Source organism: Fistularia commersonii, chromosome 3 (assembly GCF_037954325.1).
Source record: "Fistularia commersonii isolate RoL2024-O1a breed Wild chromosome 3, RoL_Fcom_v1.0, whole genome shotgun sequence".
In the NCBI taxonomy this organism is placed as follows: domain Eukaryota; kingdom Metazoa; phylum Chordata; class Actinopteri; order Syngnathiformes; family Fistulariidae; genus Fistularia; species Fistularia commersonii.
Genome location: NC_141286.1, coordinates 11,055,677 through 11,083,632, shown reverse-complemented (window position 1 = coordinate 11,083,632; position 27,956 = coordinate 11,055,677). Strand labels below are relative to the sequence as shown.

The 27,956-nt window shown below is 52.2% G+C and overlaps 1 protein-coding gene across 6 annotated transcripts; it reads right to left on the bottom strand.

The window, feature by feature from the left end:
• Positions 1 to 8: 8 nt before the first annotated feature.
• Positions 9 to 27,002, bottom strand: actn4 (actinin, alpha 4). 6 transcript variants are annotated; one of them, XM_086177444.1, is made up of 23 exons: positions 26,648 to 27,002; positions 11,263 to 11,377; positions 11,053 to 11,172; positions 10,426 to 10,512; positions 9,893 to 9,980; positions 9,275 to 9,353; positions 9,129 to 9,210; positions 7,650 to 7,735; positions 6,516 to 6,608; positions 6,291 to 6,416; positions 6,108 to 6,212; positions 5,875 to 6,022; positions 5,486 to 5,636; positions 5,295 to 5,403; positions 5,070 to 5,210; positions 4,802 to 4,984; positions 4,550 to 4,684; positions 4,230 to 4,409; positions 3,980 to 4,126; positions 2,957 to 3,037; positions 2,537 to 2,602; positions 1,967 to 2,125; positions 9 to 1,871 (listed from the first exon to the last, which is right to left on the bottom strand). In XM_086177444.1, exons 1-23 carry the CDS (start codon positions 26,771 to 26,773, stop codon positions 1,713 to 1,715), a joined length of 2,766 nt encoding a protein of 921 aa, XP_086033570.1. In that variant the 5' UTR covers positions 26,774 to 27,002; the 3' UTR covers positions 9 to 1,712. The 6 variants fall into 6 exon arrangements, with proteins under 6 accessions (XP_086033570.1, XP_086033561.1, XP_086033588.1 ...); XM_086177435.1 differs by lacking the exon at positions 7,650 to 7,735 and adding an exon at positions 8,413 to 8,498 and having other exon boundaries at positions 26,648 to 26,915; XM_086177462.1 differs by lacking the exon at positions 2,537 to 2,602.
• Positions 27,003 to 27,956: the final 954 nt, after the last annotated feature.

Here is a 27,956-nt window from a genome sequence, read left to right as displayed (position 1 = left end):
GAGGGGGGTTATGTAAAGAACCTTTATGTGGTTGGTGAATCAGTATTAGACAGAAGGCGTTGCAGTTTCCAGTACAGCAGATAGAGGGCGATGTTCCAGAGTACAAAACAAACCACCGCATCCACAGCTCCGCCTCCTCCTGCAGGAGGACCACTAAAAGAGATCAACCATTTGTTCCCTGTCTTACCCCCCAGGAGACAGGAGGGGTCATCCAGACCTCCAACCCAGCCCCCCCCCCCCCCCCCCCCCCCGGGCCCCCCACATACCCCACAAACGCCATTGCATAGAGGTTTTTCTGTTACACGTCTTCCTGTAATGTTTATGTGATGGAATGTGTTGTCATGGAGATGACCCCCCCCCCCCTTCTGAGAGACAGATAGGGGTAGAGATAACGGGGGTACGGATGTGGCCACCAGGGGTCACATTTCATTGCTGTGTTAGCCCCTGTGTTGCTAGAGAAGCTACAGGAGCCATTATTACAGTAACCTTCAATGAGCCAATCAGACTCCCTCCACATCGTGTGTGTGTGTGTGTGTGTGTGTGTATACTAGGTTATAAAAAAACTGCAGCGATGACTGCAGTCCTCGGAAAAAGTAGAAATGTAAGTTTTACTAATTAAACAAGTCCCCAGTGCCCTGGGGGGTTAAGGGTATGGGTAGCCGTGGCCAGTCAAGGGGCTGAAGGACAGAACAGATGATTTCCAATCAAACATATAAACAGAGGTGGAGTTAAAGGATTTGGGATGAAGTTGGGATGAGCTGTGGGGTGGGATCCGGGGGTTGGTCCCTGCTCTTGCTCAGGTTCTGCCTTCTTTATAACACGATTGATAACGCTGTGATAACGTGTGTGTGTGTGTGTGTGTTGGGGGGTTGCTGACCCAGTTCAAGAAAAACTGTTTCCATCACTTAGAATAATAATAATAAAAAAAAAAGATAGGAGTGACAGGCATCTGGGGGCCTGCAGCCCTCCAGCCTCATCACTCTCACTTTATTACACTTTCATTAACGTCTACTTTCTCTAACACTTCTCCTCAACACCCGGCCTCAGGGTGTGTGTGAGTGAGTGAGTGGGTGAATGGTTGCACTGGAAAAATAAGTATGTACAGCGTTGAGCCCCCCACCCCACCCCCAGAAAATAAACAAGGGGATAAACAGAGACAGGAAGAGGAAAACCGCTGAGGTTAGAATGCCACCGTGTCCAGCAAGACAGGAGGTCTGATGGAAAACATCTCTTCGATCTCTAGGTGCTGCGACCCCTGACCTTTAACCCGGACCCCACAGCAGATATTTCTCAAGGATCTAACATCACAAACATCGCTAGCCAGCAGTCAAAGCCCATGCTGCTGCGTTCAACGCCGAGCCCCCCACCCCTGGCAAGAGGAAAGGAATTATAATAAAATAAACAAAATTAGCATAAGTGTCAGATTAGCTTGTGCACCCCCCACCCTCCCCCGGTTTCACCCCTAAAGGCAGAGAGGGTGAAGTTTACAAAAGAAAAAAAAAAATAATAAAAAAAAAAAAAACCCACTACAGAGCAACAACCCCCAGCCTCCCTGGAACCCCCCGCCCCCCGCCCGTCTGCCTGATAGGAGCTGGAAAACATTCAATCTAACTACAGTTCAAATCAACAAGCTCAAAGAATTTTCGATCATTTCAAGCTGCACCCTCAGCAACACTTGCCAATCCTCCCACCCACCCATCCTGCTGCTCCCCCTACAGGTCGCTCTCTCCGTACAGGGCAGTAGAAAAGGACATGTAGTCCAAGGCTCCAGGAACGACATCCGGCCCCGTGTACGGCGCCATTCGGGCGATGCAGTACTCTGCCTGGTCGGGGGGGAGCTCCCTCCTCAGCTCCTCAGCCGTGATGAAGTTCTGACGGGGGGGGGGGGGGTTGTAATTGTAATTACTTGAAAACCTATCACAGCTCTGAAGCAGCTGCTTATTACAATGTACGCCCACTCTCTCACCTTATCCCCGGCCAGGATCTTAAAGGAGGCGATAACCTGGTCGGCAGTATCAGTGTCGGTTGTTTCCCGGGACATGAAGTCAATGAAGGCCTGGAAGGTCACGGCGCCACTGTTGTTGGGGTCCACTATGCCCATGATGCGGGAGAATTCCGCGTCGCCCTGGAAACCCAGAAATAGCATGTTGACCCGGGGTTGGGGGGAATGACAGGTGACACAAAGAGGCTGTGAAATGTCAACATCATGTGACCATAACATCATGGCCGCCAGCCCAAGGGATGTCTGAGGCACAGCCAAGATGGTGAGGTCACACGCATGCAGGGGGAGGATGCTCTACGTCACTACATGTCGGCCAAGCAGCCAGACGAGGGGGAAGTGGGGCGTCAGCAGGTCAGGATGGGAAATAAATATCTTGAACGAGTGTGATTATTACTCTGCTATGGGATCGCCCAGATCAAAAATATCCCCTTCATCTTTTGGAATGCCCACCCCCGTGAATTTAAATTTCAGGAATTAGCCACATCCCAAAGACCTGCTGGCACCTGGCGGGCAGTGTCACGCCAGTGGCAGTACCAGACTGTTTCCTGTAGAAATGAGCAGGGCCCGGAAATCATCCGCCACCATCTGTCCTGAGCGCTTCTGTGGGGGCCACAGTCGGGGGGTGGCAAGTAGCAGGGAAGATGAAGATGGAAAAGAGAGCGAGAGAAAAATGCAATGGATGTTTGTGCGGGGGATGGGCGAGGGGGGATGAAAAGATAAAATAGCACAGTTAGAGAGAGTCACTGAGAAGCTGAAGCCGACAGAGACCACTGGTGGACAGAAAGACACATTACAGCTCAGGCAGTCTGAGTAGCAGGGGGGGAGGGGGGGTCTGAATCCAGGTCACCTCCGAAGTCGCGGGTCAGCCTAATTCTCGGATCAATGTATCTGATTGGATTCTCTGCTAATCGATAACCTCGGATCGGTCGCCCCCCCCATCCACAGGGCTCCTACCTGCTTGTCGTTCTCCACGTCATAGCCCAGACTGATCAGACAGGCCTTGAACTCCTCAGCCATCAGGGCCCCGCTGTGGTCCTGAGGTCAGCAGACGCCCAATGACAAAGTGCCATGTCACAGGGGGTGGGGCAGAGGGGCAGGGCAAACATGGAGGATGAGCAGATGACAGACAGGGATGGATGTTTAGACCATGGTACCACTGTGACCACTGTCCACGACACGACTCAGGTCCAGACAAAGTTCAACGAACTCGATCTCCTTCAGAGACCTTGCATCTGGTTTTCAAGTCAGATCAATGAACCTCTACCCCACCCCCCACCCGAGTGTGTCGTGACACCCTGGCGACAGAGCCACAGCGGAAATAGGTGACACACACACACACACACACACACACACACACACACACACACACACACACACACACACACACACACACACACACACACACACACACACACACACACACACACACACACAATGTAAGGTGGTGATGGGGGGGGGGTCTCCTCATCCAGATGTGGGATGTGAGGTGAACAAGTGACCTACAGGTGATATTCCAGCAAACACAGGGTAGGGGGGACTGAACCTCAGAACAGGTAAGGCCTCACCTACTCACTTATTCACTCATTCATTCATGTGGTCGTTCAATCAATCACATGTTCATTCACCTAAAGGAGGTGTTTCCCAAATAAATCTCTATGAAATCTAGCATATACTTGTATTATTTCTAATTCCTGACAGGTTGCCATGAGGGCGATGCAGTGGGTGCCCTCGGACAGTCACGCTGGGAACTTGAAGTGTCAGCTGACCAACATGGCCGCCTCGATCCCAACCCCACCCTCACGAGGTGCGCCCCCACTTGGTGGAACCTGTGTGGCAGTACTCACGCGCTGGACTCCTCTTTCACCCCCCCCCAGGGCCTGAGTGTCCCCGCCACGTGGAGAGGATTAAGTTATTACAGTGGAACACCAGATCTCAGGGGGTTCTGCAAGAACGCAGGTTCAGTCTCAGGGCGCTGACCTTGTCAAAGTGGTTAAAGGAGGCTCGATACTCGTGGAGCTGCTCCTGGCTGATGCCCTTGGCGTCGCGGGTCAGGATCTGGTTCTCGATCTCGTTGATGGTCCTGGCAATGGTGGTGAGGAGCTGCTCCCAGCCCACGCGCAGGTGCTGGGTGAGGAAATACAGTGAAAACCAGCCCCTGATCTCCAGGGTTTCAGGAGCTGGCCCGCTAAAATGCAAACACAGGTCCAGAGCAGGACCCAGGGGTCACCTCCATGGTGTAGTCGGTGTACTTGTTGTCGAAGATGAGGGCGGCCTGGATGAGCTGGTGCTCCCCCTCCAGCTTGTCAATGTTGGGCTTGTAGTCGATGATACTCTGCTCATACTCCCTCAGGTTGGTTAGCTGGTCCTCCAGGGTTCCGTTCATCTCGATGGATATCCTGCCGATCTCCTGTGGGGACGGACACAAAGAGGGTGTCAGTGCGCTGTCCACACACACACAGAAGACTTGAAGCTGGAGCTCTAAGCTTCCATGATGAAGCTCTTGAGACCCTTGAGAAGGCAAGTTGCCAGGTGTGTCGGGGAGATTACCGCCGTCTTAGTCTGGATCCACGGGCCCACGATGTTGGCCTGCTGGGCAAAGGATCGTCTCAGGTGGTCGTTGGACTTCTGCTTCTGCAGCTCCTCCTGCAGGGCCAGGTCACGTTGAGGGACCAGCTTCTTGACCTACACACACACACACACACACACACCATTGTCAACTGCAGACATGGAGACGGAACATATCCAGAACCTTCTATTTCCTTCTTGACCCTCAATCCTTGGGGGTTCTGGGGGTTTCACCTGCTCCCACTTGCTGTCGATGCTCTGGGGGGTTATGCTGGTATAGGGGTTGGTCCCGCTCAGCCGGATCCCGTTGTATTGGGCGATCTTCTGGACCTGGTCCTGGATCTCCTGGATGGTGTTGCGCTCCTTGTCTGCTTCTGGCAGGGTGGACTTGAACTGCTCGTGGGCGGTGATTAGGCTCTGGGGGGTCAGAGTAGGTTAAGGCACGTCAAGCTCTACGTCCGGTATGATCCGTGAACCCGGCCTGGATGGGTTCTGGCGTTACCTGGATCTCCTCAATGTTGTGGACAATGAACATGTCCTGCAGGTCCTCCATGGCTCCCTCCATCCAGTTGTTGAAGGGCGCGGCCCTCTTGGCGTAGTCCAGGTACAGCTCATCTATCGTCTCCAGCTGCTTTTCTGTCCTCTGTTGCCATGGAAATGTCAGGAGAGTCACATATACGTACATGAGCAGACAGTGTTAAACTGAGGTTCAGGAGAGCACTGGGACCTCCAGAGACTCGCGCCGGCTCTGGGTGAGGGACCCCAGGACGTCCCACTGCTGGCAGATGTTCTGACAGCGGGCGTTGACACTGGGGGAGTCGTAATAGTCCAGCTCACTGGAAAACACACAGCCAAAGTCAGACTCAACACCCAGTCCTGGCTTGGTATGATCCATCTGTCCCACCTCCCCACACTCACTTGAGCTCCTGGGCAATGGCAGCAATCTGCTCCACCCGGTCCTGATGAGCCGCAAGGTCGCTGTCAAATGCCTCGTGTTTACGTAGCAACGCCTTGACCTCGGACAGGGAGGAGGTCTCGTAATCCTTCTGCATTAGCATGGCCTCCTTACCTGCACACACACACGTCTATTGGTCTGTGGTCATGGGTTGGGGGCAGAGCCAACTGGAGCTGTGGTGAAGGGCAGGGCTTAATCTGGACAGGAGCTATCAATCATCCATCCTCTCACACTTTCACTCATACAGTTTAGAGCCTGCAATAACTGAGAGCCTGGACCCGAAAACCTCTGGTCTAGCATGGCAGATGTTCTGATCTTCCCCGCTCCTGAACCCACGCACGATGTCACATGCCTTCTGTCCAGGCCTCATGGATGGCGGCCTTCTGGCGGAACTTCTCGGCCAGATGGTCCAACCTCTCCAGGCGCCTGATCTCGTTGAGTAGCCACTCCTCGTAGCCCTTCTCAGCTCCCTCCAGTGAGTGCCACGCCCCGTTGATGTCCTGGGGACAGAGGACAGAGTCGGGGGGAATCAGGGATATGGCATCCATTGAGGACCTTCTTCAGTGGAAAAGTGGCTGGACTCACAGAGACCATGCGTCCCTCAGAGGGCATGAAGGCCGGCCGGTTGCTGAGCCTCAGTTTGGTCTGAAGGGTGTTGAAATTGATCTCCAGCTGACATTTCTCCTGGACCTGTGAGGGGGAAGGGTTAGCCAACAGCACCTGGGTCTGTCAGACACAAGCAGGAGATGGGAACGTCTTCATCCCAACCTTGGGGGGCTTGTGGACGCGGCGGTAGTCTCTGAAGTCCTCCAGCTTTTGCTGCATCTCAGCCATTGTCTTCTCCGGGGCTCTGTTCTCCAGCCAGGGGATGGTCCTGCGGATCCACTCCAGCAGCTAGAGACCAGAGGACCAGTTCACCAAATGGTGAAGGTCCACCACAGGATGCAGAATCATGTAATAACATCCAAGCCAGGACTTCCTGGTCATACTCACGTCGCTGGCCAGCTTCTCATAGTCTTCCATCAGGTGCTCGTTCTCCTGGTTGACCGCCAGCACCTTGCAGATGCGGTTGGCGGCAGTCTCCGCCTGTTGGCGACAATGCTGTGAGTGTGGCAGCAGTGATGGCGTGTCGAGCAGAGCTGAAGGTGGTGGCTAAAACTCAACACCTGAACTGAACACCGAGCATGACTGACCAGGTGCCTGCACGATCTATGGCTTGGTGCGCACGCACACACATGCGCACACACACACACACAAACAAAAAAAAAATAACAAAAAAGACACAGGCAGTGATTAAGAAAAAAAAAAAAAAAAAATCAAAGAAAGATCTTCTCAGTTCTTAATCTAAATTTAGAAAATATTAAAACGTGCAAAAACACTCGGAGGGTAAGCAGCCTACTGACTGGACGGCTGTAGCCGGCGACGGTTAGTACCACGTGCCAGAATCACACTGTGCATTTAAAAAAAAAAACAGTCTCCATGCGTCTGGTGCCGTACATGGCATTACGGGCCGCGGCGGCGCCGGAGTCCAGCTGGCTGCAAGGGTTCTATGCTACAGAACCGCTGGAACAAAAACAAAGGCAGGTCTAAGAGGCGGGACTTCCTGGTCTAAAAAAACAAAAACAAAAAACAAAACACGGCCGATGTTGATGACAAACAGTCGATTCCCCTTGGCCTTTGGGGTCGGAGATGTTCCATCCCTCCGGCCGCCACCACCCAGCTGCACAGATTTTTGAACATTTTTGGAAATTGAGAAAAAAAAGTGTTGAAACAGGAAGTGCACCCACTGGGGATGACTGATGCACAGAGAGCATTGACGGCCTACAGGGTTCCTAGCGACCACCCCTCCCCCCCAATCCATGAATCCAACTGATCAACCCCACCCCCAGTTTGAACCAGTTTGAAAAACACCCAAACAGCTCATTACACATTTATTACTGGTGGTACCGTGTGCCAGGTTACTACCACTCCACAGGGGTTGTTCTGCGGGGAGGGGGGGGGTCTGTGGGCAGTTGGTCGCCAGGAACCCCAGCCTTCTTCAGCAAAATATGCACGCACATGTCTGTGTGTGCGTGTTTGTGTGTGAGTGTGTGAGGGATGGGGGTTGAGGATGGGGGGGTGGCTCACCTTCTGAGCACCAGAGAAGGCATGATAGAAGCAGGACACATAGGTCATTATGGCCTTCTCATCGGGCCTCAGCGTACCCACGATGTCTACGCATCAGCCGCCAGGATGGGAGGGGAAGGGGGGGGCAGAGAGAGAGAGAGAGAGAGAGTGAAGCCACCCAAAGCCACCCGAAAGCCCCCCCCCCACCAAGAGGGAGGGGGAAGCCAGCACCCGCCGCTTCCACCTGTTTGCTCCTCTAAGCCCCGCCCCCAGGGTTGGAGCCCGGGGGGGAGGGCACAGGAAGTGGAGTTGGGACACACACAGACACTAACTCCTGGTAGTACATCTGTCTGCTTGGGGGGGGGGTTCGACCTGGGCCTGCAACAGGGCTGATGGTGGGCAGGAAGTCAGCGAGTGAAATGCCACTTCTCAAAGGCGGTCCCAGGGGGGTTCACAACACAAGGTGGAGAAATACTTTCAGGGCTTTAAGATGCTCCTGTGTGGGCCAGGGTCAGGAACCAGGGTCTTGAACTTAAGTCTGGAATCAAGGTTTGGAACCAGGGTCTGATCGATGCCAGCCCATCCAGGACCATGTGGTAGAACCTGCCATATGAGAACCCTGTCTGCTTCTGCTAGAACATTGTGTGTGTGTGTGTGTGCCCCAACATCATCTGGTTTTATAGTGGAGTGTGTGGAGGTCCAAAGGCAAGGACAGAGTTTGGAGGCCATGCTGGGCAGGAAGATGTTAGTGACAGAGGTCAGAGGTCGGAAGGTCAGAAGGTACCTTCTGGGCTCCAGAGAAGGCATGGTAGAAACTGGACACATAAGTCATTATGGCTTTCTCATCTGGACGAGCAGTGTTCACAATGTCTGGGGGGGGGGGGAGACTGAGATTAAACACACCAACACCCATACACACACGACAGGGGATGGAACATGGCAGGAACAAACACACATGCAGGGTCCCGTTGTCATGATGACAAAACGAGGTGGTCAGACTGAGTGAAGGTCCTTCAGGTCAGGGGGCAGGTGGGCAAGGTTACATAACAGCAGGTTTTTCCATGGAGATTCTGTCCACTGAGGTTCAGAAGGTTCTTTAAAGATCTGCAGGAGGAACCCTGTGGTTCTTCTAGAATGTAAGAAGAGGGGGTGGACCTTTGACTCGTCTCTTCAAACCCTCAGCCATGGATCGGTTCTGTTCTGGAGCAAACTGGAACCTGGTAGAACCCCCATCTAACTGGAGACACTTTGGAGACCCAGGGCAGTACACCTCAGGGTAAGATCAGGGCAGTGGGTTCTCCGTGTTCTCCAGAGGGGAACAGGGATATGGGTAAAGCACTGACGCATCTCAGAGAGCCAGCTGGAGAACCGGACTGTGGGGTTCAGAACATGTCAAGAGGATCACGGATAAGCAACATCGAAGGTGCATCTGCTCCTCTTGGGGCCCTCCACCTGGAAGACAACCACATGAGGAAACTTCCTGGAGGACCTCAGACCTACCTTCGGCGTCCAGCATCTTGGGGATGTCCAGGTACTTCTCGGCCACCTCAAAGGCGTTGTTCAGGTTGGTCACTGGGTCATCCTGGGGGAGGACAAGGTGGAGTCAGCTAATGAACCAATAAGGAGGCGGGACCAGGTGCCCTCACCTTTCTGAGCTTGTCGTAGTCGATGAGCTCCGGTCTGTGTCTGTGGATCAGGGCGTTGAAGGCAAGGCCGTCCTTCCAACTGTGGACACACACACACACACAAGCTCACAATCCAGGAGTCCAGGAGTCAAGCTAGCCTTGTTAGCACAGTCTTGGTCTGGAAGGGGTTAAATATTTGGAACTGGAACTGGTATGGATGAGGACCCTGGCGGCCATCCATCTGTCGTCACCACCATTACTGTGCTTATAGGGTGAGGTTTCAGCTGTCAACCATCCAATCAAACCTCAAACTTGTGTTTTGTTTAGTTTTTTTTAGTTATTTATTTATTATTTTTACTGTGCTTATAGGGTGAGGTTTCAGCTGTCAACCATCCAATCAAACCTCAAACTTGTGTTTTGTTTAGTTTTTGATTTATTTATTTTTTTTAATCAAATTTTATTCAGAATTATAGACCAGCAGAAGCTGTGAGTTCATCTGGAGTTTCTCCACTGGGGGGCAACCTTCACGTCTGCAAGACTGTTCTTCCAACTGTCTTTCAGGGTTCCTGAGGTTCTCCTAACACTCGAGAACAACAGGTTGGGGGTGTGTGTGCGTGTGTGTGTGCTCGTGCGTGTTACCTAATATGGAAGTTCTGCACATTTACATTCTTGTATGGAGCAGTCTTCCTCTGGCACCACAAGAGAAGACCCTCCTTGGCCGAGGTCTCTGCAGAGGAAGAAGACGTCCCTTCAGAGGAAGTTCTCACTTTGCTTCTCAAGCTAAACTTCTGACATTTGATCAGGTTCTCCCGAGAACGTCTGAAGAACGTGCCACAATCACCCCCTGGCATAGAGCTTCTGCACCATCTAGTGGCCAGATGGAGAAACTAGTGTCACCATCAAAACCAGGTCATCATCAAGGCTCCAGCTGTGTTTATAGAACTGACACATCCGTGTAACTCCGTAAACACATGTACACAGAGAGTATGCCACCAGCTGTAGGTCCTGAAGGAGCCAGCGTCAGCCTGGTGGCTGGATCTCCTTAAAGATCATCTCTGGACTGCTCTAATCGATAGAAAACTTTGAAACCTCTATTCCAGATCCATATGACACTCTTATTACATCCTTTGCTCCATGGCACCTCCTAAAGCTTCTCTAAGAGGAGGTGATACCTTCTACGGAAATGTCCTGGATGGCGAAGCGGAGGATGATGGTCCAGATCATACCCAGGGTCATCTTGGCGTTCCCATCCACAATTTCTGCCGGAAGAAACAAACAGGGGTCAGCGGCCGCCATCATGAGGTTCTACCCGGTTCTGTTTGAGATCCTGGATGCCAGGTTCCCATCAGTTCTTCTCATTCCACAGATGTTTGGTAGACGATTGCTGGTCTGAGGCGGCATGCAGCCTGAGCTTCATTCCACTCATACCTCACATCCACCCCCCACCCCCACCCCACCCCCGCTAGCATGTAGCCTCATGACCAACACCCGCTAATACCAATGTCAAACATGCTTCTGTTGACACGCTGTCCTAGCTGGTGGGATTAGCCAATCACATCCCACCTCTTAAAACGATAGGAAGCACACAACATGGCCACTACAATGATCTGTAGCTACCTTTTTGTCCATACGATTTTCAGTTATGGATCATCATCAGCAGATTCATGACCTGACTGTACGGATACAATTCGTCACATTTTTTTGGATCCAAACTTGTAGTTCCACTTGGGTGAAGAAGGAACTCTTATGCTATGCTAGCAGGTAAACCTGGGAGAAGAACCCATGGGGGTAGTGCTCACCCTCTGCACCGATGGACACCAGTTTGACACCCTTGCTGGCGATGAAGTCCAAGGCCTTGTTGACATTGTTAATCTTGTGGACCCTCATCTTGCCTCGCTCAGGTTTGGGTAACCGCTCCCCTGGAGACACCGGACAGGATGTGTGAATGGGTTAGGGTTCTACTCCCAACAGGGAGTCTTTTGGGGAGCAACGATTGCTGCAAGCCTCACCTGAGATGACCTCCAGCAGCAGCATGAGTTTGAGCCCGTCCCTGAAGTCCTCTTCAATGTTCTCGATCTGCGTGCCAGCCTTACGCAAGTGGGAGTTGCACCACGCCGTGAACGTCTGAGGGAAAGTAAAGAGAGGAAGGGTGAGGGTTCAACGCTGGCCTCTTGTTCCAGCATCCACTGCAAACAAACTCCAGAAGAAAAGAAAATTGGACTTCAATGAGCAGGAAGGGGTTGCTTTGATAGGGGAGGAAGCAGCACAAGAAAGGACCAGGACTTCCTCCACAGCATTGTTCACGCTGAAACACCAGTCGACACAAGCTGATGGAGAACCCACAGCCGGACGATGGTTCTGCGCAGAAGAACTCCTTTCAGAATCTCAACAGAAAACCAAACCCCAAGCATGGACCGTTCCAGAAGAACCATAGGTGGAGAAACTTCCTCTGAAGACTGAAGTCCATCTTCAGAGGATGGATCCCTTCTATCCTGGACCTTCTACCAGCTGATTGGCCACAACCTGAAGGAAAGGGTGCAGAGGAACCCTGATAATCTCCCAACAGGCATAAGCAGCAGATCCCATCTGACCAAACACTCAATGCACCATCGAAGATGGACTTTCTTTGAAGTGCACTGAGTTGCTGCTGAGGTTACATGTTTGTTCAATAACCCAGAACCGTCTCTCTGTATGACGCACCTGGAGGAGAACCGGGTCAGAGTCAGGGGTCTGCTCGGAGTTCATGGGCCCAGGACCAGGGACTGGTGTCCATGTGAAAAGAGAATATCAAGGGGCTGAGGGTACTTCTTAAGCTGGACTTGGGTGCTACATTCATCTGCTTAGCTTCTGCCCCTCCAGACCAAACAGGAAGTTGGTCTGTATCTTCGCCTCCCTAGGCCTTCTTCTCCAAACCCTTCTGGTGGACATGAAATCACTTGGGGAGCCAATCTGATCTCCTATCAGCGGGAAGTGGCACCTTAAGTGACTCATGAGTCAGACTGGTTACAGATTAACACCGGCACTCGTGGCCTTGTGAGTCTGGAGAACAACGCCCGCCCCCACTCCGCCCCCATGGCAGGACTTTGCCCTGCAGCAATGGTGATGATGTCATCATGGTCAAAGGTGAGGCTCAGAGTGAGAACCACCGCTGGCAGCATGGCAAGCAGCGCAGCGTTTGGGGGAAGAGGAAGTTCATGTGAATGTGTGAATGTATGATTCTCCACCCCACCCCCTAGTTGTGTCAGCAGGGGCAGCTCCAAGCCCGCCCCCTCCCACCAGCCCACCGCTGCTACCGGCACAAAGCCGCCATTGAGCATCAGGGATAATGGCACCCTTCAGCCCCCGTGTACACCCTGAGAACACTCAGTGTGCGCCCCCCCCAAAAAAAAACCACTAGATTTCACATAAACAAACAGACAAAGTCGTGGGTGGGGGTGTCGACATGGAGAACAAACAATGACCCCCCTATCAAAAACACACACACTGCAACAGGAAGCGGTAGTGCAACGACAGGAAGTTGATGCAAAGCTCTGAAACAGACAAGAATGCAGCAGGTATGCCAGGGGTGGGGGTGGGGGTGGGGGGGTCTAGAATCTAATAATCAATAGCGGTGCACTCCTACCAGTACTTCAGAAGTTCTCCTGGAGGTCTTATCTCTCCAAGGGGTGCAGCCATTTTGTCTCCATGGCGACAGAAGTGACAGGAAAAGGGATTATAGTTTTTTATAATTTTAAAATGAGAGCTTTGATGAAGTGCAAAGGTGTGAGAATGTCTGGAGCCCCTGACCAATGGAACCCTGGGACAGGAGACTAACATTAACCGATAGAGAGGGCTTTTTGGACACCACTAGGGGGCAGGGTGGGAGGACAACTGAAGGAGATCAACACATCTGAGTGCGAGAAATGTGCTTTCTGGCCTCGGCTCGTTAAACCTCCCCGGGCGGCTAATCAGGCGAGAGAATCTCTCACCTGATTCAGGACAAAGACAACGAGCTGGAGGTCATGTGACCTGAGCAACTCTGAGAAGGATCAGAGGGTCTACGCCACTGCCAGGAAGTCACCCCATTAAACATCCTCATCTGTCTGTCATCACGAAACTGACCATAGAAGAACCTCCATGTTGGGGATGGACCTTCTCCGGTCTACATCTCAGCCTGGCCTACAGGTTGAGACCAGTAGCATCACTTCCTGACTGCCATACAGTTGAGGATTTGAGAAAAAAAAAAGTAGAGTGGTTTCCAGGTGTATATTTATCAGTTATTGCCATGGCAACTGATGAGGTCATCGATCCACAAGAAGAGTACCTCAGGTGTGATAGACCTGGAGTTCTCCAGAAGAATGCTCAGGTCTATTCAATGTCTATGAAGTGGTAATAAAATGATGGAGAAGGTGCAAAGGAACCTCCTCCCAGGCCTTTCTACAAACACGTCATCATCTTGCTGGGAGTGGAAGAGCCTGCTTCATTCAACAAACAACCAGGAAAAGACGGACTGGATCCCGACAGAGGAGCGGGCGGAGTGTGTGGGTTTGTGTCTGAACACATACCTCGGACAGGAATGTGTTTCAGAGAAACAGCAGCCGACAGTGAACAAGCCACACACACACACGCAGATTCTGGACACACTCAATTACACAATAACCTTCGCTGGAAAACTAGACAATTTCTGACTCAGAATTCAGATCGACACACACACATATGCACACATACAGATTAGGGTGTGTTTCCAGGCACACCTGGAAAGAATGAGCCAGGTAGAATACAATGTTATTGCTTAACTGCTTTGCATTCTCAGCCTGATGTCAGTAGTGTGTGTGTGTTTGGGGGCTGTAATTATGTGTGCGTGTGTGTGTGTGTGTAATTATGAGTGTGCGATCACACACGCACATTTCATGCCAACACTGATGAGATAACTTTTATTGAAGAGTTACTTTTTTTACAGAAACAGATTCATGTGGAAACTTGCCATCTGTACTTCAACACCCTCTGCCCCTTCACCCATCCACATCCCCACCCCTTTACCTCCTCACTCATTCACCCCTTCCCCCCAGAGGGTGACACTCTGACCCACTGTCAATCATGCTGGGTGAAGCCCTGCCCCCTCACCCCAAAAACAACTGTGATTGGCTCAGTTGAGCAGGAAAAGAACGTCTTTTCTAAACAGAGCTCTATGGACAGAGGAAGGAACATGGTGAGGAGAACCATGGAACCTGACACCGTCTCTTCTCTTGGGCCTCCATAGATCTGCTCCCTGGAGCACCCAGGAGGTCCTAGCCTGTGAACACAGTCTAGGTCCAGTTTGGCCCTCGGTGGACCTCCTATTCTTAGAAGCAGAACCTCCTGTTTTGAGACAACGGCTAATTAGAACGCAGCTGTGGCCGGTGACACATACAAACATGCTCCATGTCAGGGCACAGGCCAGTCTTCATGTCTCCACCACCAGCATGAACAGCTCGAGCTTAGGAAGATCAACCTTCAGCTCCCTGGGCTAAAGACCAGCACAGACCCACGTATACCACCGGATTCATTCATGGGGAGATGGCCAATCACAGTGGTCACAAGGGCAGGAGGCAGGACTTATAATGAATGAGACCGCTCTCGATTAGCCAACCAACTGTTCACCCTGTCTTCACACCTATGGACACTTTGGTCTTTGGCAAACCTCCTGACTGTGGGAGGAAGATGGAGAACCTGGAGAGAACCCAGGCAGGAGAACATTGGGACTCCAAGGAGGGAACCTGTGAGGTGCAGGTGCTGGCCTTTGACCCCAACCATCAGCTCATGGTTCTTGTGAACTGAGAAGTTCCTCCCTGTTCTGAGGTTCTGCTCTCTTGGATGAGGAGCCATGCTAAACGAAGCTAGCTGGGAGGAGGGCAGAAATTATCTGCTTCTTTGTTCTCCTGATGTGGAACCCTCACGGGGTATCTAGCTAAGCACACGTTCTGTGAGTCAAAAGCCTGACATTCGATATCTGGTCTCCGGTGACAAAACAGGACACCATCTCCATGGAGACACAGACGGACCAGGACAGGCTCAGCTCCACACGTAGGCCCAAGGATGGAGATCAGCTGAGTTTCAAAACCAGCAGGAACCTCCAGGAACTACCTTCACACTCACACAACACACAGGTAACAGGTCAGTTGTTTTGGGGGGACAAAAGGCAGAAGAAGATGTGAAGAGGAGGTAACTGAGCTTCACTGCTCTCATAATTCTCACAAGTCTGGACAGGTGATCATTAGCGCACACACACACACACACACACACACCCTCCTGCATCATGTACTGACAAGTCATCAGTAAAGCTGAGCAGTACAGTGGAGACAATGTTTGCACATGCGCACGCACACACACATGCACGCAGAGCCGGACTAGAAGTGGGACAATTAGGCAATAAAGACTGTAAATAAAACAAGAGAAGAGCTATTTCAGTCCTGCTGAAATGGTCATGCACTCTTCCTGCAGAGGAAGAGTGTGTGTGTGGGAATGGGAGCTGCCGACAGAGGAGACTGCTAACATGACTGTGGCATTTCCCCCACAGGGAGAGACACACACACACAATGCATGTTAGAGATTAAGGCGGTGCGTGTGTAAGATGATCTCTCTGACACAGAAAGCTGAACACACACACACACACACACACACACACACACACACACACACACACACACACACACACACACACACACACACACACACACACACACACACACACACACACACACACACACACACACACACACACACACACACACACACACACACACACACACACACACACACACACACACACACACACACACACACACACACACACACACACACACACACACACACACACACACACACACACCTTGGCTGCCAGAAAGAAAAGACATGTTCTTCATGAATGCTGACTAAACTGCCTCCTAACCCACACTCCGCCCCCTCCCCAGATAGACTAATCAGGGAGCTCCAAATTGCATTCTGCCATTTAGTTCTCCCTCAGAGGGAAGCATAGAAGGTGAGGAGAGGAAGTGGAGGTTCAGGCACTGAGGTTGTTTGTTCATTTATTTATGACTCTTCCTGTCTTTGTTGCTGAAGGAGGAAAAAAATAAACTGTGGGGTCACACTCCGCCGACGCAAACAGCAGGGTGTGTATGTGTAAGTGAGTGTCCACATCCTCGCAGAAGGCGGCGGTGAAACACTTCCTGGTCTTGTGAAGGTTCAGAAGATTTCAAAATTCCACGGACCTCGTCTGGCTGCAGGAGGCCCCAGTACACACCAGCACTTGGCTCCGCCCCCCGCCCGTCCTGCTGCTGTCCCAGACGTGGACTGTACTTCCAAATACAGACTGCAGATGGGCGGAGGCGTTCTTTCTGATTCTGGGTGGATCCATCTGAGGAACCCTGCGGGGCCAAGGCTGGAGGTACTCAAACTCCAGCTCTCTTCCCGACCCTCCAGTGCATGCTAAGGCCCAGGTGGACGACACCAATTCTGTCCACTAAGATGTGAAACTGAGTGCAGAACCAGAAGGTTCTGGTTCCCTGAGAACTGGGACTGAGAGCCACCCCATCTATGGCCCCGTCCTTCAGAAGATGGAGAACAGGGACGATATAGAGCTATCTCAGTGCTGATGGACCGGGGAACAGCGTGTTGACGATGGTGGGCAATTGCAAGTCCAGTAGACCTGGGCCGTCCAGAAGATCCACCACAGCAATTTAGGCTCACGGCTCCAAAGTGTGCGGCAGGAATGGAATGAAAAGTGTGTCTGAGGAATGAGGAGTGTCGTCACTGCCAAATACAACAGAGACATCTGGAATGCCAGCTATGTTCTTCCTCCCTCAGCCTCCAGGAACATCTTCAACCTCATCTTCACACGCTCATCTGATTCATCTACTTTGACACACACACACACACACACACACACACACACACACACACACACACACACACACACACACACACACACACACACACACACACACACACACACACACACACACACACACACACACACACACACACACACACACACACACACACACACAGTTCTATTGACCTCATTCATTAATTTGTTCATTCATTCATTCACTTCTGTCATTGGGGAAGGAGGTGGGGCTTAACCTGGACAGGTCAGCTGTCTATCACACCATCTGATCAACAACCCTCTCCTACATAACTATGAACAATTTGAGATGGTCGATGATCCTGTGGAGAACCCTCTAGGAGAATCCTATCCACTGCGGGGCCACAGTGTCATGTTCCACTTCAGAACTTCCTAGATGATTGACAGGACCCACAACACACCAAAGCGGGTCAACGAAGAAGCTTCACAAGCTCCCAAGAACACTGTGCAGGAAAGCAGGCCCAGAAACTCCAAAACCCTCCATCTCCTGTTTGTTCCACCAACCTGGGCTGCATGGAGAAAGTTCTGGTCCTCATTCCTCAGCTTTCATTGTGAAGTCCTGCCTGGAGCAGCTGCTGGCTGTCTTATCTGCCATCGCCACCTTCCTCTCCCGGCCAATCAGCACTGACCTAATCCACTTCCTGTCTTTAGAGGCACGCCGCAGGAAGTGGCGGGGAGTCATGTTCATTCCCCAGGAATGTGGCGAATGTGTGGGACGGCACCGGGAGCCAATAAGGGCCGAGATTCAACGCCGCAGGCAGGAAGTCCACAATGACCCCACCCCCACCCCCACCCCCCACCCCCGATCCCCCCCCTCAAGTCAAACATGCAACTGGACTCACCAGACTTACTGGTTCCGATGAGCTTCATTTTTAACTCTTTTTTTTGTGCATTTGGGGGTCAGGGGAAGGGAGGCAATCACAGCTGTCACAAGCACGGGACAGGGGCTTAGCCAGGACGTGTCAGCTGTCAATCATCCAACTACAGACAGTTTAGAATGTTCAGTTAGGGGGGAGGGGGTCCTTGAACGCACCTTGCCTCGGCACCAAATCAAAGCAATGATTATCAAGAGTCAACAGAGCATGTGTGTGCATGGTGGAACACAGGTGGAACCCTAAGGCCGGGGAACACTTCCATGGTGTCCAACCCTGACGGGCACCAATAAATCATCGAGCTTACCCTTTTGCTGGGAGGCAAATAAGAACTGGGAGTCTGTAAGACTGGAGCCGAGGTCAGCGTTGCGTTACACACACACACACACACACACACACACACACACACACACACACACACACACACACACACACACACACACACACACACACACACACCAAGGAAGGAAGGAAGGGAGATAGGTCTATGCACACCCACAGGAAGATGTGCAAACACACACGACAATGAAAACACACACACACACACACACACATACACATACACACACACACACACACACACACACACACGAGTCAGTAAAAACGATTAGGGGGGGAGTTGGTGGGAAATAAGTGTGCATGCGTGTGTGTGTGTGTGTGTAAATGTAGCTTGACGGGAGTTTCAGGCCAGCCCAGTTGCCCGGTAGCAGACAGCATTGTCACGGTAACAGACTCTTCCTGCCCCTCCCCCTCCTCCCTGCTCGCCTCGCGCACTTTTGCCTTATAAGGTAACACACTTAACTGCCTGTCACTGTGACAAGTGTGATTTGAGGGAGCAACGAATCTGTGACCTCACACACAGACACACACGCTCACACACTTTCTGGGCGACACTTTGACTCACTCACTCACTTGAATGAGTGTATGTGTGTGTGTGTGTGTGTGTGTGTGTGCGTGTAGTCTGCAGTGAAGGAATGTGAAACACGACTCACATACTTAACCTCAACCTCCCTCCTCCTATTGCACACTTCCTTTGAAGCAGCAGCAGCGACACATACGCACGCAGAGGGTGACAAACAGCAAGGTGGAGATGAAGCAGTCAGAGATAAAGGAAAAGTTGATGAGTCAAACAATCCCTCCCTGCGTGTGTGTGTGCCAGGAAGTGTCCTCACGTGGCCCGGTGTCCTGCTCGCCCAGTTCGATACCATCAGGGCTTTAGAGTCGTTGTGTGTGTCTGTCTGAGGAACGTGCAACATCCCATTGAGGAACATCCCTGGGGTTCAGGACCTTTAAGAACACAGCGACATGTACTTCCACCACTAAGTACTCTTTAAACAGGTTGACCTGATACATTCCTGATCGGTTTCTGTTCCATCCTTTTGATCCTACAATCTGTTATCAGTTGGGGCCCTTATCAGGAACCTGAACACCAGAGTACCTGTAAGCAGTTACCATTAGCTGGGAGGAAGTGGGAGCCCTTGTGAAGATAAACCACACACGCCATGCGGCATCAGCTGAGTCCATGAAGCCCCATCCACAACTGAGGTATTTTTATAGTACAGCAAGTACTGCAGTAACGTCCATGTACTACATGGTACTACCAACATCCTGCGTCAGAGGAGCCTCCCTTTCCTGCCAGTGCATAATAAATAGTACTACTATGACACTCCAAGCATAAACCTTTTATTTATAGTACTTTGCCAGGTTTGAGAATTTGACCTGCAGCCAGTGAGCCGACCCGTGACCCGCCACTTAATGCAATCATCCTCATGTCCCAGATCAGTCTCCGGCACGCACAAACACACTAGGGGCCCCCTCAGAGCCCCTGGGGGTGTAGGACACAGTGGCTACCACCAAGAGCGGGTCAGGTCCAAACACACATCCACATCCATCTAATCCCTTTAAAATGACTACAGTATTATCACACACACACACACACACACACACACACACACACACACACACACACACACACACACACACACACACACACACACACACACACACACACACACACACACACACACAGGTCCGTGGCAAATCAGGCGAATCCTCGACGTTTCTGTCCATCCACAGAAAACAAAGACAAAAAAGAATGATGTGCCGACTAGCACGAAGCTTCAGCAGTGGACTCAAACGTCGTTACCATGACAACCACAACCGCTCCATGGGGGCCGTGGCGTAACATCCCAATAGGAACTATGCACTCTTCTCCCCCACAGGAAACAGAGATGTTTTTTTTCCCAATGTGGAGAGGGCTCCATGCTACTGCTTACGCAACGGCAAGTACGCGTGAGCACCTCTGCCATTTTCAAAATAAGAGAGTGGATTTCTTCACTTCCTGTCTGGCACGCACTGAAACGTGACCACGGCCTCAATGCTAAACCTCTGACAAAATGTTTATTACAGTTCCTCCGAGGTTCCTAAAACACACCCTTTGTGCACATAGTTAAAGTGTGTGTTTGTGTGTGTGCAAAGTTCTGGTTCTGGGCCGTTGGTGCCCCCCCACCACCACCCCCAACCCCTCCTGCCAATGGTATGAGTTCTGCTCCAGAGTTGGCCCCGCTTCCATCACCAGGCTGCCTCACATTGCTGTTGCTTAGCAACCTCAGATTACAACACCTTATTTATAGTTGGAGAAGAAAGCATCTCCGGAGCTGGAGGTCGCCGTGGCGAACGGTGGATCTCACCCCGCCCCCATCCGACAGATGCGCTGCCTCCAGCCGCCTGTTCATGTAGCAACCTAGCAATGAGACCCTCCTCATCCTCACGTCGCCTCTGATGTTTATCGACTCCAGGAAGTCCAAGCCGACCCCCTTGTCCAGAGCCGCGCTGACAAGGAGCATTCAGGAGAAGCAGCTCGGCCGTAGCCTTGACACTGGGAGGTGCTAACACGCCGTTGGGGAGTGCTTGTCCACCTTCCAGCAGTGGCCCGGCTGTCAGAGGTGCAGGTTTCAGTTCAGCAGGCAGACAGAAGCATCTTTGTTGGCCAGAGAAGCGTCTGTGAAAAATCCCCCGCCAGCCAAGCACTGGCCCGAAGCACATAGGTCGCCAGTGCCTTTGACCCGCAGCGAGGCCGATGCTGACAGATAGGTCTCTGCCTCAGCAGATAGAAAACATCCAACAGCTGGACCTGGCTCCGCAACCACAAGAAGCAGGACCAAGAAATCAGCTCTGACAGCTTCCTGTTCAGGGGCGGGGCTTCATGAGACAGGTTCTGATCGGCGATCAGACAGGAACTCTTTCTTGTTCCGTCAGCACTAACGCTGGACATCTGATCCGCTCCTCAATCTAGTTCTCATGTTCGACGAACCTCCAGCATGCTCATGTGGATGTCAGTTCTCCAGGGTTCATTGAGATTCTCCAGGGTTCTCTGCTCTCCAGCAGACCAGCGTGGCCTGTTTGCAGCAGCTTCTTTATTCCCAGCCCCGAGGGAGGAGAACCTGTCTGGGTGTGGTAACGCATGGAGCTGCATGGCCAGGGTGTGTGTGTGTCTGAGCGGCCTGAACATGCAACTAGGAAGTGTCTGATGAAATAAAAGGTCAACATAATCTGAGGTTTAATCTGAGGGGGCGCAGTTTAACATCAGCATCTGTATCATTTCAAGCTCGATTGGCCCTTGTTGAAGAACATGGAATCCATGCAAACGAGTGACTAGAACCTGGACCTGCTGGGTAAAGGTCTGTGAGAATCAGAGTGTCTGAGATCCATCAGGACCTACAAGGTCCATCCTCAGACCCCACCCCATGGCAGATATGTGTCAGATCTGGATTTAATCCAGCCATCTGAGCTGGGCTCTAATCTCAGGGGTGATACGGGTGTGGAGAGGAGGGAGGGGGTCCAGACAGATGCGCTCTGAAGCCTCATCTGTCTTGGCTCTGATGTGCATTAGGAGTCCCAGGTTTTCTATCAGAATCTGACTTATTGTGCTCTGAGACCACAGAGGGTTGAACAGAATGTCCAGAACCCTGGTCCCTGAACACACCGCAGTGTCTGGCTCTCTGAGGGTTAACTCGGCAGTTTGAGTAAACCAGGAACAGTTCCTCCAATAAGTTCCCTGTACCGCTAAAAAGAACCTCTGATGCGCACACGCACGCACACACACACACGCACACACACAAGCACACACACAAGCACACACTGTAGCTGAGTTTTACCAGCAGCAAGAACCCACAGCCATGTGGCTCAGCTGGAAAACAACCCCCACTCCCTCTGAGGCTGGAGCCCCCCAAACACAGCCTCAAAACCCTAACACACACACACACAACTTCTGTTTCTCCTGCCGCACTCCCATAAACAACTTTCCTGCACTTCCAAGAAAACACTATCCGTTGTTTCGGCGCGCACGGGTACGTGAGTGCACGGCTACAGCGCCTGTCGGCATGGCGACTAACAGACAAGCCTGTCAATAAACCAATGGTTTCATTAAAAATAGTAAATCTAATAATGAGCGGGTTCAAATCCTTCCCAACTCTTCATGTGTTGAAGTCATAGAGGGCCTGATAAGCCCCCCCAGAGGGCTTATCAGTGTCCTTCACTGACCGGCTGGGAGTTTAGAACGCTCATATCTTCATGTTATCATCGTCATAGCAGCAAAGACAAACATGGAGGCAGAAGGAGTCTGAGCCCAGCCATGGAGTTGTGAGGGGGGATTAACCCAGGTGGCCCGCTGTCTGGCATAAACACATCCTATGGGGGCATGGCAAGTCATATAACCTGGAGGGCATCCGGGAACAGGGGTGGGCTGCGGAAATGACTCGACGGCTCCTGAACACTATCAGGCTGGTTTATCTGAAGAACCCACTAAACCGACAAACCACGACCGACCCCCCAGTGGCCCCCCTGAAGAGGAAAGTTGCCACCAACGCCAGTGATGAGCTGCAGTGACATTAACAGCGCCCTTGATTGCCGAGGCCCTCGAACATGTGACACCTGAAGGAGCAGATTAGGCTCCGCCCACTGCGTTGCCTTCAGGAATACGGAGCCATCACAGACAGCTGGTTCCTCATTTAAGGGAGTAGTTTACTTTTCTTTTTCTAGGGGGGCCAATGGCAACTCCCCTTGGCGATGTGGACGAATCCACGAGGATTGTAACTAAATAAGTCCTGCCCCCTCAGAATCACTTCCTGTTCTGGGAGCATTTTTGTGACAAATATTTGGAGCAGTAATTGGCGCCAGGACTAATACCCCTCCCTTTGTGGAGACCCTCAAGGGAGGGGGGAGCGGGGGGACTCCCTGGTCTCTGCACATCTGCAAATCCCCCCCTTTTCCCCATTGGGCCAAATAACACCCCCTTCAGTAAATACCCCCTCCTCCTCCCCCTCCCCCGGCCCAGCAGGGTATAATGGGCTGCCAAAGGAATGTTTCCCCCTGTGAGCGCTCACAGCGAGGCCGAGGGGTGAACTGGGGGGGTGGGGGGGTGGGGGGTACAAGGGGCAGTAGAGAGGGAAGGGGGTTACATTCCACTCCCACCCTCCCCCGCCCCCGATTGACTGCGCTGTTTCGCTGATTCTGGATGGCGGTCAGCTGAAGTGGAGGGCTTAGATACAGCTGACCTAGAATCAGCTGTGGAACACCAGAGGTGGCGGATGTTGGAGGGCGGGGTGAGGCATTCACAGACTTAACTGAGGGCAGCAAACGTCTCCTACGTGAAATTCTTAACGACCTTTCACCCGGATTGCTGCCTACCCGCATCCCAGAATATTCTCGCGTCTGGAGGACATTGACACCCTGGGTCAACTTCTGGTTTCATCGAGAAGTTTCTCAACCGGCGCAACTTTCTCTCCCGAAGTACACCGCTAGATTTAGCGCCACTTTATCCCCAGCTGCTCATCTGCTGGTACTACGGAGGAAGTATTGGCAGTACTGCTACTACTTGGACTCTATTTAATTTAATTAAACACTGCCATAGTCGGAGAGGTTCCACGACACAGCAGGAGCCCAAGATGATAATCCAGAACACTTACGCCAGACCATAATCCCAGCCAGATTAGGATTAGCGACGGGGAGTAAACACACTCCTTTCTGATAGAAGGGTTTCACTGATATTCGCTGAACCTGCTGCCCCGCAGACAGTATTAGGGCGCGCGCACACACACACACACACACACACACACACCCTTCTATTCTCCACAAACAAAGCGTTGCCTGTTATTGTTCTGCCAGAGAGTTCTGCCCTCGTTCCCCCTCATAGTCCTGAAGTAGTCTGGTCCAGCTAGCTAGCTGTTAGCCAATGTGCAGAGGATTCAGTCCGACTGCACTGACAGAATGTCAACACACACACACACACACACACACACACACACACACACACACACACACACACACACACACACACACACACACACACACACACACACACAACTGACTGGTGTTCTTGTCCTGACCCCCCCCTCCACAAACAGAAGCATGTGGAAGTGGGTGGCAGGAGAACAAACCAGCTGATGTCCAGCTGCCCTCTCCTGCATGGGGCACATTCCCGCTGGATGCACCTGTGCTGTAAACATTCCAGAAGTTTGCATCTGGGCCTAGATACATCACCATGGCGACCCCCCTATCTCCTATTATAAGAACCGCAGCGTTCCGGAGAACCCGGTGGAGTCCCCGTTCCGCTCTGAGCATGCAGTGGAGTCAGGGCACTCAGCTGGACCCCGGCCTGGAGCTCCGCTCGGGAGCAAAAGACTCCCTGCAAATGAGCAGCTGGGAAACTTCAAAATGGTTGATCATATTTAAAAAAAAAAAAAAAAAAGCCAAATTCGTTTGTGTCGCCACTTCTCCCTTGGCGAGGAACTGGGAGCTTCTGCTGGGATGTCCTGATAGACCTCACCACCTATCATCCACACCCACACCCCTGACCCCTTAAGACTCCGATTGGCCCTTTAAGCTCAGGATGGATGTTCCAGAGGTGCTAACAGTAACACAGGTGAAGAACATATCAGGAGGCCGGCAATGTTCTGCTGCTGTTTGGGGCTCCAAAATTCTGCACAGGTTCTCTGACCATTTGAAGGGTATGTGCAATCACGTGTAGACACTGCAGGATGCGCACATCCAAATGAGCTGCTGCTGCATTTGTGTGTTCCAGGTGGCCCCCTGAGTGATGTGTGAGTGTTCCTCGTGTTCTCCAGCTCTGGTCCGGCCAAATAAAGGCAAGAATGTTGAAAACAAAACAAAAGAGAAGCTGCGCCGCCTTGTTTCATCTGGGCTCTAAAAATGGCAGCTGTGCAGAGTCAGCATGACAGAGAGCTATCTGCCCCCCTTCCCGGGCCCTGTCTTTAACCTCCCAGACTCTCCTCTGGATGGAACACGAGGGCAGATGTTCCCACACTCTGTCCACGACCTCCTCTCTTCACAGCTGCCACCCCCCACTTTTGCACAACAACTGGTGATCGAAGAAGGACGCACCGGCAGGAACTAAACTTAGACACGTACGCAACACCTGGCTGGTCACTGTTCTGCTTCCTGTCAATCAAACACTCAGCAGGAAGGGGCTCAGCCCAGTTTGCTTAACAGTCTGTTAATGATTGGCCACCGTGCTTCTGCGTGACAACCTTTGACCCAGAGAAACGAGCGGGTCGGGGCGTCCGAAAGCACCCGGCTGGGGCAGGCCGGTGGAACCCCCCCCTAAGGCCCCCCAGCGGCAGGAATGCCTGCAGTTGACAGCTGAAATGCTGAGTTGCCTGCTAAACGTGCAGGACGGCGGTGGCAGCGTGCTGTCACACCACTGCAAAGAATGCCAGTCATCTGGACGCCCAGCCAATAAAACGCTACTCCTCACGTGCACGCTCACACATGCGCACACACCCTTTCAATCCTTCCATGCTGCTGAGCAACAGTCACTGATATTGTTCTCGGCTGGGCTGCCTCTCGCCCATGGACAGCCATGTTGGGGGGCAGTCCATTGCACACACATCTGCATGTGACGTGCACGTCGTAAAGTGATTCAATGACCTCCCCATAACAGTACACAGGAACCAGGGCTGGAGTCCGAAGAGAGGATCTGGAGGAGTTCTGGGGGGACAGCTCCGGTATCCGGAAGTGCAGGTCGCGTCCACATCTGCGCGCTGCCGGAGCACGGCGCAGCAGTGGGCGAAAAGTTCAGCGGCCGCAGGAGCCCGGGGGCGCGCGTGCACGTCACTTTTTCCGGTACTAGGAGGGGTGGGGTCCTTCACCTGCGGGCCCCTCTGATTGGCTGAGGCGACTCAGAACCGGAGTTTGAAAAAACTACAAGTCAATCGGACCGGACACGGCGGAGGTCGGGGTTACTTCCGGACTACAAACCGGACAGACCGAATTTACAGACCAAACGACAGAGACCCACCCCCGAACCTCCTCCAGGAGCGGATGTTTCGACCCGCCACAAGTCCGCCACCCCCACTCCACCCGCACCGCGCCTGGTTTTCCGGGACGGGAGCCGGAAACCGAACCGAACTGCCGCAAAGAGGAAGGCTGACAACGTGAGAGCGGCGGCGGCGTGTCCCTGCACGCGCACGCGCACGACCGCCTTCATTGCCAGCGGAGTGGAGGATCAGATTGGAGGAGAGGGAGAAGAGGGTTGACATTGAGGAAGAGGAGGGAGTCGCCGTAAAGTGGGGCAAAAAAAAGGGAAAAAGCCCAGGGCCTGGATCCAGTCCCGGTGCCTACCTTCCGTTGCTGCTTCTCCCAGGCCGGGTCCAGCAGCAGGTCCCGGTCCCAGTCGTTCTCCTGCTCCATGTAGGTCTGCGCGCCGCCGGACCCGCTCGGGTAGTTGGCGGCGTGATAGTCGACCATGTCTGTTGAGGGAGGCGAGGCGCCGCGGACGCGGAGCTCTGGGGGCGGTGTGCGGAGGGCCGGAGAAGCGGCGGGCGGAAACAGCGGCGGGCGGGAAGCAGCGGGACAACCGGGGACGCGTCCGTTTGTCGCCGCGTTCGGCCGTGACTGCTCACTCGGGGACGCGCTGGATATCCGGTGTGTGGCGGCCGGAAGGAGAACTCACCCGCGGCCGCTGAGAGAAGAAAAGCCCTCCCCTCCCGCCCTTTTCCGGGCGGTGTGGCGCTCTGGTGCTCTGGCGGGCGGCGCTGGACACACTTCCGGTTTGACCCTTCACAATAAAAGGGGAGAGTTCGCTTCGGGGAGGAAAGTTGAGCATACTAAGCAAGTACAGGAAAAACGAGTAGAAGTAGTAGGAATAGTTTTGTCCTTAGCGCCACTGCAATTTACCGATTATTGCAATAGAAAAATTGCAAAGAACAATACTACTTATGACAATAAAAAAGGGCAGTAAAAATATAAGAATGATTAAAAATATCGCAAGAACTGGGAAAATAATATAACGAATGATAGTAAAACAACAGCAAAACATGAAGATTATGAGAATGCCAATAATGAATAATGATAAAAATTGAAATTACAATAATTAGCAGAATAATAATAAGAAACTTTGTTGATCCTTTTGTCACAGCAGCGTAACACATTATTAAGAGTCAAATAAATATGAACAAATTTAGAGAGACAATTAGGAGACAATAACAGTGACTGCTATCAATTCTAGTAGCGTACTCTATATGATGATTAAAAGGTTAAGTACTTTCCACTAAATCACTTTTTCATACTAAAGTTTCTCCTCCACGCTCCACCGCTACCCATGTCCCGAAGATGGTCAGATGATTTCAGTGGAATTGAAATAAACTGGAACAAAAACCGAACTTTTCCTTCTTTTTTTCTCGACCTTCTACCGTCCAAAAAGCTCAAGTCGAAATTTCAGTCAGTCAGGATGCATAGGCGCGAATCCTTTTATTTTGAAGGTAGTGCAGATTTTTCCGGTCGTGACGCACGGCCTCGTTGGCTGGGAGGCTCCTCAATATTCACGCCACAGTCGAAGGCGGGTCCCCGACACGTCGAGCTGCCGGGGCGGGGCTCCTGCGCCCCCCGGCGGCCGGTGGTGGCTTATTCAGGAAGGGGGTTCAACCTCGGA

Excerpts from the sequence above, each read along its gene's own strand:
- actn4 (XM_086177444.1), bottom strand. The coding sequence starts at position 26,773 with ATGGTCGACTATCACGCCGCCAACTACCCGAGCGGGTCCGGCGGCGCG. Across the intron at positions 5,404-5,485 it reads GCCATTGCCCAGGAGCTCAA|TGAGCTGGACTATTACGACT; the intron begins GTGAGTGTGGGG and ends TGTGTTTTCCAG. Across the intron at positions 3,038-3,979 it reads CCTTTAACCACTTTGACAAG|GACCACAGCGGGGCCCTGAT; the intron begins GTCAGCGCCCTG and ends TGCTGACCTCAG.